We start from the raw sequence: 13038 nt of genomic DNA on the forward strand, positions 1-13038 counted from the left end.
GTTACGTCGCGGAGGAGGGGGCACAGCTCAGAGGGCTGCTCAGGCGGCACGGTCTGACCCAAAGCCAAGTCTCATCAGTCCCCTCTCCAGGAGGTGGAAGAGTCTCACCAAAGTCGCACGGTCCTGCTCCCCAGCCCAGGAAGCAGGTGACCTGAGCATGTGGGAAGCTACGACCCCCAGCCTAGAACGCGCCCCGCTCTACACACGCCTTAAGTCAAGTCAGGGGTGGTACTCAGGGCTGCGAATCCAGCCTTTCTCTCGAGTGAACGGAGAAGGCTCCCTGAGCTGGCTCGCGGGGGAGATACCTGGAAGAGACGCAGAAGGTGCGACCGAGGCCACGGGCATGGGGGGCATGGAGACCCCACCGAAGGAGCTGTAGTTGACCCCGCTGGAGGCTCCCCCGGAGGACGGGGGCTGCAGGCCCGAGCCAGTGCCTCCTGGAGAGCTCTGCTCCGGCAAACTGGGCGAGTTTTCCCAAGCCTTGCGCGCAGACTCCATCTTCAGAAGCAAGGAGGTGGGGGAGACGAAAATTACCGTCTGGGAGGCCGTGGACGGCACAAGTTAAGCCCAGGGAGGTGGGCGGGGCTGCCCGCCCCTGCCCCTTCACAAGCCAAGGCACCGGGCGGCTCCGCCTTGCTCGGGGCCAGTGTTACCTTCAGAGTGAGGTCGGCGGTGGGGAAAGACATCTGGGAGAGGCCGATGGCCCTCTGGATGTGATGATCGCGCCGGAGGATGGGGATACTCTGTGCCAACCCAGCCTGAAGGGGAAGGAGACCACGGAACACTGACAGGCCCAGAGAAAGCGAGACGACGTGTCCAAACACGCCTTCCGTTTCGGTCGTGTGCACTCGAGACCCCTCCAAATAGCTGCCTCCACCGATTCTCTCGAAAGAAGGCCGTGGAGAGCCACCCTCATCCCCGCACCCCGAGCCCTCCAGCAGGGCCGCCGTGTTTTGGCAACATAAACACGGCTGGCTGCCAGCACGCAGGCCCAATACATGGCATGGAGATACCAGGTCCTGTCTCAGCCCCCTCCCCCAAAACTGTGAAAAAGATGTCCTGGTAACACATTCGGAAATGCAACCACTAGGCCCTCCTCCTGCGGTGCCCGGCGCCCACCAGCACGATCCAGGGATTCTGAGAAACTTCAGAGTCAAGAAACCTGTTTAGCGCAGCATTCTCAAACATGTGCGACCACAGAACCTGGGAGGTTTTTAAATCACAAAGTGCCAAATAAACCAGACCTTAGGGGTTACACTATCCCATGTTAAGTTCACAAAACCAGAGCGTGGAACAACTTGCTCAAGGATGTGTGACGAGCTAGAGACAGACAGCATCAGGACTCGAACCCCATCTGGCCAACCCCAGAGCCACGGCTGGTTCGCCCCTCTGGTTTCGGAACACCTCACGAGGCTCTTTTTGCGCAGGGCCTGCTGGCACGGGGACGACAGAGCTGGAGGTGGAAGCACAGACTTACGTTACTGGCCAACGCGTCCTGAAGTTTGACAACTGGATTCCCCGCGGGACCAGAGGCAGAACCGGGCTGCAAGCTGAAATCAGAGTCCTAGAAAAAAAGGGAACAAAACCCACAGAAATCACCATGGCTCACCTTCTGTCAGAGACCCACGTTAATTTGATCCAGTCTCAGCAACTCAAAAACCCACTAAGCAGCATTCACCACATGAGCAAGATGGCCAGATGTTTCCCGATGGCCCCCAAGAAAGGAGGCCACCCCCTTCTCTCTGCCCGGCTCCCTGCTCAGCCTGAGAACCTGCCTGGTGTCAGCAGGGAGACCGAGGAAGTAGCTCACAGCACCTCTTCACCTGCAAAGCCACCCGCCACGCTCCCCTGGAGCACTGCCAGCGCCCATGTCCCCGCTCCTTCTAGGAGCCCACCCTAAGCTCCCCCCTTCCTCTCCAAGCACCAAAGGCACAGCGATGGGGGTGGGGCGGCGCAGGTAGAAGAAAACAAATCAAAGCCTCACCTTTGGGTTGACTCCAAATTCAATGGGTGGCACTGGCAGCACAGAGTCCACGTGGATCTCCACCCCATTGACCGGGGGGACCACAGCCCCCTGCAGCCGCTCAGCCCCCTCAGAGCCCTTTCTGTTTCTCAGAGACCGCTCATTGCCGATGGGTCCTGGTCTGTGCTCCTTGCTCTGTCCCGAACCTTGTTCAGAATCCTTGATGGAAAAGCAGAGAGGCTGAGACGCACAGCCTGGAACGACCCTGATCTCCAGCTTCCAAGGGACCGGGAGTCGGGGAAGAAGACAAAAGATACCAGTCCTTCCGCCCAGCCCGGCCCCTGAGAGCCAGACTCCCAGGTTACCTTCGGCTCCGACTGCTTCTGAGTCTGCTCCTTGTGGCCATCGGCCTTGGGCTCCAGGCCGGGCCCGCTCGCCTCCTCGGGTTTCAGAGTGCCGTACGGGGAGCTGCGCTGCGAGGAGGTCGCTGAGGACTCCCGAGACTCGGCGCTCAGGTCAACGCCACTGTCCCCCTGGCTGCTCTTAAAGCCCTGCTGTGCAGGACACAGGAGGGTCAGAGCCCATCCCCTCTCCGCCTGCCTGCAGAGTGAGACTGGGCAGCTCGACACGTCTCCCGGCCCAAGCCCATAATCACAGGTACGCGTGGGCCCTGGACGGAGACCACAAACCCGCTGCGCTTGTGACCACTGCCAGATGCCGAGGAGAGGCCCTCATGCCGCCTACCCAGGGTGGGTGCTCCCTGGCCATCCCCGCTCTTTCGTCCTCCCTCCCACACAGGCCCCTCCCGCAGATCCGAAAGCAAGACTGGAGACCAGTGACGAGCCAGGCTCACTGCCCGGCCAGGGAGAGCACGGGCGGGCCTCTGGGACAGCGGCAGACATGAGCACACGCCTGGCGCCCGGTGGCCACTCACCTCGGCAGAGCCGGGCTCGGTGCCGGCAAAGGCAGTGGCAGCTTTGGCCCAGGAGTCGCCGGTCGAGGCCTGAATGGGGAGGGCTGCTAGGGAGGAAGACAGAGAGTCAGGACGTCGTAGAGGAAAAACCAAGCCAGAAAAACAAGCACAGGCGCAGCTCACACAAACCCAAGTCTCTGAACCGCCCCTGCTCCCACCGCAATCGACCCATTAACGAAAGAGGAGCCGGTCTGATACCTCCACCCGACTTCCCAACATCCTCAGGCGGGTCTCCGTAAACGTGCTTCCTGTGACTTCACTGACAATGTGCTCTACTAAACACACCAGCAACTTTTCACTCACACCGCTTAGAATGCTCTATCACTACCTCTGCTGCAGTGAAGCTTTTTGCACATAAACCATTTATTTCTACACGTTGGCACCTCTACAAGTCTCTGAAAAATTGAAGGTGATGTTACTCAACTTTTGTTAGCTCACAGACCATCCTGAGAACCCAGCAAAAGCCACGGACCCTGTGTATGCACATGAAATCTCACATGCTCTTTTTTTTTTTTTTTCCGGTATGCGGGCCTCTCACTGTTGTGGCCTCCCCCGTCACGGAGCACAGGCTCCGGACGCGCAGGCCCAGCGGCCATGGCTCACGGGCCCAGCCGCTCCGCGGCACATGGGATCCTCCCAGACCGGGGCACGAACCCGCATCCCCTGCATCGGCAGGCGGACTCTCAACCACTTGCGCCACCAGGGAGGCCCCTCACATGCTCTTTTTAAGATCCAGGGGCCCTCTGAAGTCACCCACAGACCCGTGGTCTGAGCAACCAATGAGATGCTGCAGGATCCTGGAGGGAGAGCGTGACTCCGGAGTTAGCCCACTCTGCTTGACCAATATGGCAGGTAAGTATTTTTGGACATTTATACCATGATACCCACCACTCTCACAACCAAACCAACCGATCAAAATTTTATTAAAAATTATTGTACTTTCAATCAGAGTTGACTATTTCCCGATGTTATTTTGCAATGTGTTGGAACCAAGCTTTTAACCAGGAACGTGAAGATAGGCCATGAGGTTAAAACTGAAAAGAATCAGGTTCAGAACCTAGGCTCTTGGGTGTTTGGGCTCTGGGGTTGTTACTTCACTCTGGAAGCCTCGGCTGCTTGGGATAAAAGAGCTGGAGGGCTTCCCTGGTGGCTCAGTGGTTAAGAATCCACCTGCCAATGCCGGGGACACGGGTTCGAGCCATAGTTGGGAAGATCCTACATGCCACAGAGCAACTAAGCCCGTACGCCACAACTACTGAAGCCCGCGCGCCTACAGCCCATGCTCTGCGACAAGGGGGGCCACCACAATGAGAAGCCCACGCACCGCAACGAAGAGTAGCCCCCGTTCACCGCAACTGGAGAAAGCCTGCGCGCAGCAATGAAGACCCAACGCAGCCAAAAATAAATAAATTAAAAAAAAAAAAAAAAAAGAGCTGGAAATGGATGATTTCTCCAAGCTCCCCTTGTATAGCTGCAGGGCCCTGCCGAAAGCAGGCATTCAAGAAGAATCTACTCAATTTAAATGGTTTTGTATTTTAAAATGAAAAATTACCAGAAAAATAGCACTGGGTAAGAAATTTTTTCAGGGAAACAAATTTTCTAAAAGGGAAGGGCCACCCTAGTCTGGTTTCAAACCTAAGACAGCATTTGGGGAGGAGCTGACAGAAAGTTCCTTCTGCTGAGGAAGGACAGGGAAGCTTCTGGACTGTGTTCTCCTGAGCAGTCGTCTGCTCTCTTCAAGGGAAGAAGCAAGGATAACCGGTGTGGGCAGAGTCAAGCCAACCCCCCGAGTGACCTCAGCCGGGCGGGGGTGGGGGCCATCCTTTTCCATCACTGGATACGGAATGCTCTCCTCTCCACCAAATTTCAGGCAGGGAAAATGTGACATCTGTTCAGAGGCTGCAGCAGTATGTGGTGCTAAGATGTCACCCAACGCCCTGACTCAACAGAGGAAGCCAGGAAACAGGTAATGCTCCGTCTGTGTTCACGGCCCCAAAGCAGGATGCTCCCTAATAAGAGGCCCCGAGCCTGTGAGGCGGCCGTGGGCCAAGGGGCTGAGCCCAGACCCCATGCTCTTACCCTGGCCGCTGCTCTCCCAGATCTCGGTGCCCAGGCTACTGCCAGGCACAGCTCCATCACCCTGCTCCAGGCACAGGTGGTTCTGCTTTTTTGCAAACCGAGGAGGAATACGAGAGGAAAGGCTTCGGCCTTTGACAGGTACCTAAGGAGAAGAAAGGTGATGCGGTCCGGCCTCGACCTCAGACATGAAGGATAACAAGCTCTCCCCAGGAAGACTACCCCAGGCACCAGAACCACACCCCCGGAAACTGCTCCAGTGACGCTACAGCCAGCGGCGCTACAGCACTCGTCAGCCAAGACCTCAACCATGTGGGAACTGCAGTGCCGACCAAACCGCCCCCGGAAGCGAACAGTGGGCTGTGACCTGGGACTGCGGGGCAAGTGAGCAGTGCTCGGCCCCGACTCCGTTTCGAGTACAGAGTCGCCAACCCTCGTGACTCCCAGGGTGATGAGTCTCGTCCCACTCGGGCCGGAGCACAGTGGAAGGAGGATGGACTTCGGGGCTGACGGAGGCCTGTGTCCTGCTCGGCCCTGTTTCGGCGGGTGTCACCCCGGACCAGTCCCCCTCTCGGAGAGCAGGGATAACACCATCTGCTGCCGTGGAGCCACAGGGATAGCGGGCCCTGGGAGGCAGCGCGTGTTTAATAAACATGCCTTCTTCCTCTCCTGTCTTGGGCCTAATTCAGAAGCCCCGTCCGCCCCGGCCCCGCCCACGCCTCGCGCCCCGACCTGCACGGCTGGCTCCTTCCTTCTCCTCTCTTCCTCCAACACACGGCGCTGCTTCTTGGTCAGGACTTCGATGAAGCCTTCCCCCACCACAGAGCCCACCTCACCCTCCTCTCCGGGGCTGGATCCGCAGTTTTCAACGCCGGCATCTGAACCGAGATTCACAAGGAAAGACAGTGCGTGGTTCCATTTACTGGGAGCCAAGAATAACCCCACCCTACAGGCACCTGATATCTAAGGACCGGCTCAGCTCCAAGGCCAGGCTCTTAGCTGGCTTGGGCCTCGGCATATTCACCAGGGTCCAGGAAACCCAGCTATGATTTCTACACCCCTCGCGTGGCCCCTCTAACACAGTGTTACCTCAAACCAAAGAGGCTACGGTTAAGAACAGTCTTCAGAGACACACACACTTAAGTCCCACCTCTGCTCCTAAGCAGCTGTCAACTTCTCTGGGCCTCAGCTTCCCCATCTTTAAAACTGGGACACCGCAGGGCTGCTATGGGGGTTTAGCATGGTTCTGAGTGACATGAAGGCAAGAATCCTTTCTGGTTTGCTCTTAACCCAGTACGTGCCCAGAAGCTAAGATATTCAGTGAAAGGGCAAACTCAGCAACCCACCGAGGTGGCCACGGCTCCCCATTTTGCCCGGACTCTTCTCCCCCTGAAGATGTGAGGTGACACTCACTTCCATAGTTCAGGTCAAATGGTTTCATGGTCTCTCCCTGTTCGCCTGCCCTCTGGGCAGCCAGCTGGGCCTCCTTCTCTGCCTTCTCACAGGAGGCTTCGGGGATGTCAGAGGTGGCATGGGCCGCCCGCTCCAGCGTGTAGTGGCCGCTCCCACTGCTGCAGCCAAGACCTCCAGGCAAGGTGTCCTCCGGGGACCTATAAAGGAAGGAGGATCTCGTTAGCTCAGAAGTGACCAGAGGCTGGGGAAGGAGAGAGAAGGAAAAACTGCACATGCACGCACAGCACGCACACAAGCACAGCGCCCTGATCTTTGTCACTTCCTCTAGGCGTCCCCTCCGTTCAGCAGACGCCGCTTGCTGGCGGTAGTGCGCTCTGCAGGCCCGTGTGGAGGCTGCCCCAGCAGCACTGCTACGGCAGAGCCCATGGGGAAACTGCTCTCTCCCCAGCCCCTCCCCAGGGCTGATGCTTCTGTCCTTTCCCACTGTGTGCCACACCCAGTCGGGCTACAGAAAGGAGAGGGGGAAGGGGGAATGCTTAGAAAGGGGCTGCAGAACTTTCTGCTCCTCTCATAAGACTGACCAGAGAGGAGCCCAGGCCTCGCCCTACCACCAGCCCAGCCACTGGGGCAGAAATCAGAAGCAAAGCCAAGTCTTGGCATCTGGGGCCTAGAAAGCTGGTCTAGATGGACACCTAAAAGAACCTGCATTCTTCTGTGGTTCCTTCCTCGGGGGTATGGATTAATTACAGGCCAGGCTTCGGTGCCCTGACTTCTAAGGAGGCTGGGAGGTGGGAAGCGGTCTTCCTCAGCACGCTGGGGCGTGGCCTGTGCACGATGAGGAAGGCAGGCTGCACAGCTTCTGCCCCGCCCTGATCCCGGGCCAGGCTTGGGCACTGAGCCGACACCGAGCACCCACCGATCATCACCCCCCACCAAAGCCTCTAATTCTAAACAAGCGGTGCTCACCAGGCCTCGGGCAGCTCACTCCCTTTGCTTACCGCCTGGCTCCCACCAGGCCTCGGGCCGCTCACTCCCTTTGCTTACCGCCTGGCTCTCACCAGGCCTCGGGCAGCTCACTCCCTTTGCTTACCGCCTGGCTCTCACTAGGCCTCGGGCAGCTCACTCCCTTTGCTTACCGCCTGGCTCTCACTAGGCCTCGGGCAGCTCACTCCCTTTGCTTACCGCCTGGCTCTCACCAGGCTGAGGTGGCAATCCCCAAAGCGGCGCTGCTTCTCTTCACTGTCGAGAAGCAAAGCCACTCAGGGAAGAGCGATCTCTGCGGGGGCCAGGAGGCCAGCAACGCCCCACGTGTTCCTGGAGGACGCTGCCTGGCAGCAGCCTGGAGCCAAGGAGTCCGGTGGACTGACCGGTACTCACGAGGCGCCGTGAACAGGGAGCGCTCCTCTGTGGCGGTGGCCCCTCGGCTGCACTCCGAGGAGACACGCGGGGGCTGAGCTCGTGAGACAGGGACTGGGATGGGCACCACAACCACAGGGGGACCAGCGGGGCGGGGGCTCTAGTCTTAGTTCTGAAGCCACAACAACAGCAGCAGCAGCAGCACGCCACAAAAGAAGCAGACAGCAGTGCGAGAGCCAGTGATGGAGACGCTCACGGACAATGGCCTCGGCGGTCGGGCGCCCTCCTGGAGCACAACGAGGGGGAGTCGGGGCCCCGACACACGGCAGGACACGCATGCATGAAGTGCCGCTGGGACAACCGGCTAACAGAACGACAGCAACAAAAAAGAACCCCGGACTCAAAAGGTTTCCGGTTTACCTTTTGGCTTTCAAAGGCGTCCCACTCTGATGGCTCTCATAACGGGGAGAAGCTTCACCGCCACTTGGCCTAACAGGCTTCTCCCCGAACCCTCCCGGCTCCAGCTTCCGGCTCTGTCTGTCAGCGAGGGGTCTCTGGCCGGAGAAGCTCCGCTTGGCCAGCTCCTTCTTCTCGCCCGCGCTCGCCCCGGGCAGGCCGTCGGCCTGGGGCTCGGGCCCGGGACCGTCCCGCCTCTCCCGCCTCTCGCTGAAGTCGCTGCTCTCGGAGGCCGTCTCCCACTCCTCGTTGGCGTGGTCCGAGGAGTTCTGGTAGGCGAGCTCGGGGGACCTGCGGCCCGTGGTGCCGCTCCTGTCCCCGGGACAGGGTCTGGGCCGGCCCGGCCACTGGCCCGCCGGCAGGGGCTGCTCATCCTCCGGCCCCCACAGGCCCAGGGCCTCCCGCTCCTGCCGAAGGCGCCGGAAGCGGGGGGGTTTGTCCTGGCGCGGGGGCCGCCTTCTCCTGAAAGGCCGGTTCTCGGCATTTTCGGAATCTGCCGCGTGGTCATCTTGGAAGAAGGCCCTCTTGTCCTCCACACGGCCATCCTCGAAGCCCCGGGTGCCCAAGGCGTCGGGGTGTCTGTAGGTGTCCGGGATGTAGTCTCTGTCTGAGGGCCGCCGGGCCCCGCACGTGTCAGGGGGGCCGGACTCCTGCCAGGAGGCGCCCAGACCCCGGCTGGGCCAGGGGGCCGCCTCCTTGGCCACGAAGGTTCTCCGGCCATATGCGCAGTTGCTCAGCCGCGGGGGGAGGGCGCGCCCGAAGGCCCGTGGGCCTCGGTTCTTGGCCTCTGGCCCGCCGTGGTCCTCAGGGCACATCCTGCCAGACCGCCAGGACTCCCTGAAGTCGCTCTTCCTCCCGGCGGCCTCCTCCCTCTCCGGGAGCGCGCCCTCGTCCCCGGTCTCGGCGCCCCGCTGCCGCCGCCGCTTGGGAAGCTCCTCGTACTCAGAGCCTTCGCTGTGGGTCTCGCTGGCGATCCTCCGCCGGGGCTTGGCCCGGGGGAAGTCGTCTGCCAGCCCGAACTCTCGAGGTCCCCGGCCGCGGCCGCTCCTCTGGCTGCCGCCGTAGAGGCCCCGAGCCCCAAGGACGCCCCCGCCACAGAGACCGCCGCCCGCAGGCCGCCCGCGGAAAGTGAACTCTCGGAAGCCGCGGCCGCGGCCCCGGGGCTGCCCCCGGCCCCCAAAGGCCTGTTCCTCATCAATGAAGATCCAGTTATTCCTCTTGGTAGGGGGTGTGTGGCTGGCCTCCCGGGAGGGGCTGGCCTCCCGGGCCCCGTCGGGCTGGTCATCCTCCTCCAGCCGGCTGGCCTCGCGGCCCAAGGCGGCACGGGCCGAGCCCTGGTCCTCCGAGGCGGCCGGGGCCACGCTGGGCAGCGCGGGATCGTTCTCTTGGTCCTGGTCCTCAGCCGCCTCGCAAACGGGCCCCGTCTCCCGAGCCAGGCGGGCGCTCCCCTCTCCCAGCTCCAGCTTCATCTTGTCGAGCTCCTTCTCCTTGTCTTCCACCTTGAGGGCCTTCAGGACGGGCTTCTTGATGGGGCCGGATCTCCGGGTCCTGCTGGTCTGCTCCGGGTGCTGGCTGCCGGCGCCCCGGGCTTCTGGCGTCCACTCGGGCTCCAGGGCCGGCTGTTTCCCAGGGCTCCCTTCCTTCTCCCAGGAGGAGACACTGAAGGACAGCTCCTCCTGGGGCACCTCTTTCTCGACCCTGGTGTCTGGGTCGGCGGCCTTCGGCGGGCGGCTCACGTCCCAATCGCTATACTCTGTTTTCTTCTCAGCCGGGGCAAAGTCGGGCTCCAGTGTGGAACACCTGAGGTTTGGGGGGTGACTCCCAGGCGCGCCTGCTTCCTGAACGTTTTCTTGGGGTGGGAACAAAAGCTCCTGGCCTATTCTTTGAGAAGAGACACAGCTGTCAAAGTCTGCTGGGGCCTTCTTGTCAAAAGCACTCAAGTACTCCTCCCCTCTCTCCTCAAGGAGATCGCGCCGGGCACTTGCGCCCCCTGACCTTCCAGGGGAGGCAGAGTAAGAGCTTTCCTTCCTGAAAAGGAACCAGAAACATCAGTCAATGTGATTGGAGCCTGGTTCCTGGCTTCCATGCTGAACACAGTTTAGGTTTAAAAAGAAAAAAATGTAAAAAAAAAAAAGAAAAAGGAAAAAACAGAGGCACCAACATTCGCTCTATCTTTAAACAGGTCTCAGAGATGCTGGGCCATGGGCTGGTGGCGGCCCCTGGAGTCCAGAGGGTGAAGAAGTCAGTGGCCGGTGGACTCAGCGAGCAGCCGGGGATCCTCTGGTTCACACAAGCTGGAGCCGGGGCGTCCGCGGAGAGGCTGGGGCGCCGGGCCGGCACAGCCAGCTCGCCTTTACTTTCACAGGAAGGAGCCACGACACACGCACTCAACCCCGCCTGCCCTGTGAGGCCCCCACCCCTCGGCCCTGCCCAAGGCTCCACGGGATTTGCCTCTGACGCCAGGATTTCTCCCGGGCCCTCAGTTGCCATCAGCGCCTCTCACACGAAAGCATCCGGCCATCCTTATCTCACTCTCCTTCCCCAGGGGGCACCATCTCCTGGGACAGGGCCTCTTCCCAGAGCCCTATCTCAGAGAGGACCTGGAGACCCCTCCTTCAGCTCCAGGTCAGTAGGACCAAGTTTTGCCTCACCTGACATGCATGTCCATGGCCAAAGTGTCACTGGACTTCGGGTGGGGGAGCGAGTAGCCCTTGCTCTGCAACGCCATGTAACCCTCGGGGCCCCACACGGGGGCTGCATCGATGGTGGTCACTTTCCTTTCTGGCAGTGGGGGCACACAGCTCTGATCCTCAGAGCGACAGCCAGTTCCACTGAGAGAATCCTGGGCCATCATGGGTTTCATCAATCCTGAAGAAGGCAAAGAACCAATCAGTCACCTCGTTTAGCAAGCCATGTGTCAACCACAGGCCCAAAGGAGACAAGCTGCCCCAACTCTCACATGGACACAGCACCCCACCTGCTTAACACCACTGAGGTCCCCTCTTTCTGATCACAGAAGCTCTGAAGGCACACATGCATGCAATCCGCAAGGCCTGTTCAAAGACCTGCGAGGTCCAATCCTAGTTCCTGGATGAAGAGCCCCTGTGTGTAAGGCTATAAAAAACTGGCAAATGGAAACTGGAACCATCAAACGGGAGAGCTCAGGGGTGTCAGCGGAACGCTAGGGGGGCCAGTCAGTCAGCAACGCAAGACGCCTGAAGGTCTCCTGCACAGACACAAGGAAGATGAGCTACGCTCCAGGAAGCCTACATGCAACAAGGAGCCAGCGTCTACCTGCCTGCAATCCCCTGCAAGAAGATTCAGAAAAGGATTGGGGCTTTAGCTCCTTTTATTTCTACCCCTAAGCTCGACAGTAGTAACTCCACATTTTGTACATGGAAGGGCAGTGGGGGATACATAAATGACACTAGCTGGCCCGAGGAGACTGGGACATGCTGATGTCTTGGTCCTACCAGATATAAACCAGTCAGGGAAATGGCACCCCCGCCCTCCCCGGGCCCCTCTGTCCACGTCTATCAAACAAGCGGGGCTGGGCTGCTGCAGACGACATTAAAGGTCTCTCACTGGGCCAGATTCTGTGGAGAAAAGAAGATCTGATTTTTCAAATCCTTCACAAAGCTAATTATTGGCCCCCCGTGTTTTTCTGCCCATCTTTTGAGGTAATCTGACCAGGACAATGGTTCTGCATTAGACCAACGGCTTTAAGCTTTCTTTTAGCTGTGGGGCACTCTGTTCCAATGCTCTCAATATATGACTCCAGCACAAAGTTAGTCTGAGTCAGGTGGTGGTGGGGACCCTCTCTGGAATCCTAGAATTACACACCATTTATTAAGTACTGATTACACGGTGTGCGGAACCGCTCCACACTGTACACGGACTTATGTCTGTCAATATGGCAGCTCATATTACCTGAAAAAACCTCCTGTCACAAAAACGCTGGACAAAAACACATTAAACATTTCACTCGCAGAGCTCTGTTCCCCCAAAACCGGGAAACCCCCAGGGAGCTGAAACCACAGCCACGGCCAGAGCCACGAGCTGGTGCTCCCTAGAGGGGAGCCAGGGACACATCCATCAGCTTTAGTAACCTATGGGCATGCTCCTAAATGCCCCCCAGGACAGGAGATGGGGCTTTTCCACACAAGGCAGAGAGCGGCGGCTGAGATGCTGCTTAAACAAAGACCCTCAAAGGGCTATGCCCTCAATTAAAAGGTGGATCAGAAAAATATATACTCTTTAGTACAGAGAGATGACTGAATTTGTGTCTTGGCCTGGGCTAGGGTAGGGAAAACAGTCCTCTGTGAGGAGTTCATAGCCACATGCCAGCTTTCATGCAGGTTTGGGGGCAGGGGGGTGAAGTTCAGATTTATACCCCTAGAATGTTCCAGAAACTTCCTGAGTTAGAATAAAGGGTAGTTCTAGGGTGGCGGAAGAAAACATAAAACCACACTGGAGGGATATACCCTCAAACCAAGCTATACTAGATCACCACGATAAATAAAGCTCTGCTGAAAATGAACTCACAATCCAAAATTACCAGAACACTGTGTGGAAAACAATCTGCTATGAGTCCATGGTAAGCCCACGGGATTATATACCTTCCTCAAGAACTTCAGGTAACAAATTAAAATGTGAAGCACTAGAAAATTATGTTTTAAATGATTACAAGCATAAAGGAAGGAATTTAAAACTTATGAAAAATATAAAACACAAGGAAAAATGACAGATTTGAGGAAAAAATTCTGGTAATAAAAATACAGTCACTGAAATTAAAAACTCA

The 13038-nt window shown here is 58.5% G+C and overlaps 1 protein-coding gene across 22 annotated transcripts in view; it reads right to left on the reverse strand.

The window, feature by feature from the left end:
* Window positions 1-13038, reverse strand: part of PRRC2B (proline rich coiled-coil 2B) — a 94738-nt gene that overhangs the window by 14008 nt on the left and 67692 nt on the right. For 16 of the 22 annotated variants that reach the window (XR_009532811.1, XM_060101892.1, XM_060101890.1 and 13 more), the window contains 11 exons: window positions 10889-11105; window positions 8202-10265; window positions 6426-6622; window positions 5745-5890; window positions 5016-5157; window positions 2898-2983; window positions 2329-2517; window positions 1985-2182; window positions 1478-1564; window positions 654-758; window positions 306-498 (listed from right to left, as the gene is read on the reverse strand). Coding sequence is in view for 21 of the 22 variants with exons in the window: in XM_060101892.1 (XP_059957875.1) it covers window positions 306-498; window positions 654-758; window positions 1478-1564; window positions 1985-2182; window positions 2329-2517; window positions 2898-2983; window positions 5016-5157; window positions 5745-5890; window positions 6426-6622; window positions 8202-10265; window positions 10889-11105 (3624 nt within the window). In the remaining variant the exon portion in view is untranslated. The remainder of the gene's footprint in view (window positions 1-305; window positions 499-653; window positions 759-1477; window positions 1565-1984; window positions 2183-2328; window positions 2518-2897; window positions 2984-5015; window positions 5158-5744; window positions 5891-6425; window positions 6623-8201; window positions 10266-10888; window positions 11106-13038) is intronic. The other 6 variants (XM_060101904.1, XM_060101895.1, XM_060101908.1 and 3 more) reach the window with 3 other exon arrangements.

This window comes from Mesoplodon densirostris, chromosome 6 (genome assembly GCF_025265405.1).
Source record: "Mesoplodon densirostris isolate mMesDen1 chromosome 6, mMesDen1 primary haplotype, whole genome shotgun sequence".
NCBI classification, from domain to species: domain Eukaryota; kingdom Metazoa; phylum Chordata; class Mammalia; order Artiodactyla; family Ziphiidae; genus Mesoplodon; species Mesoplodon densirostris.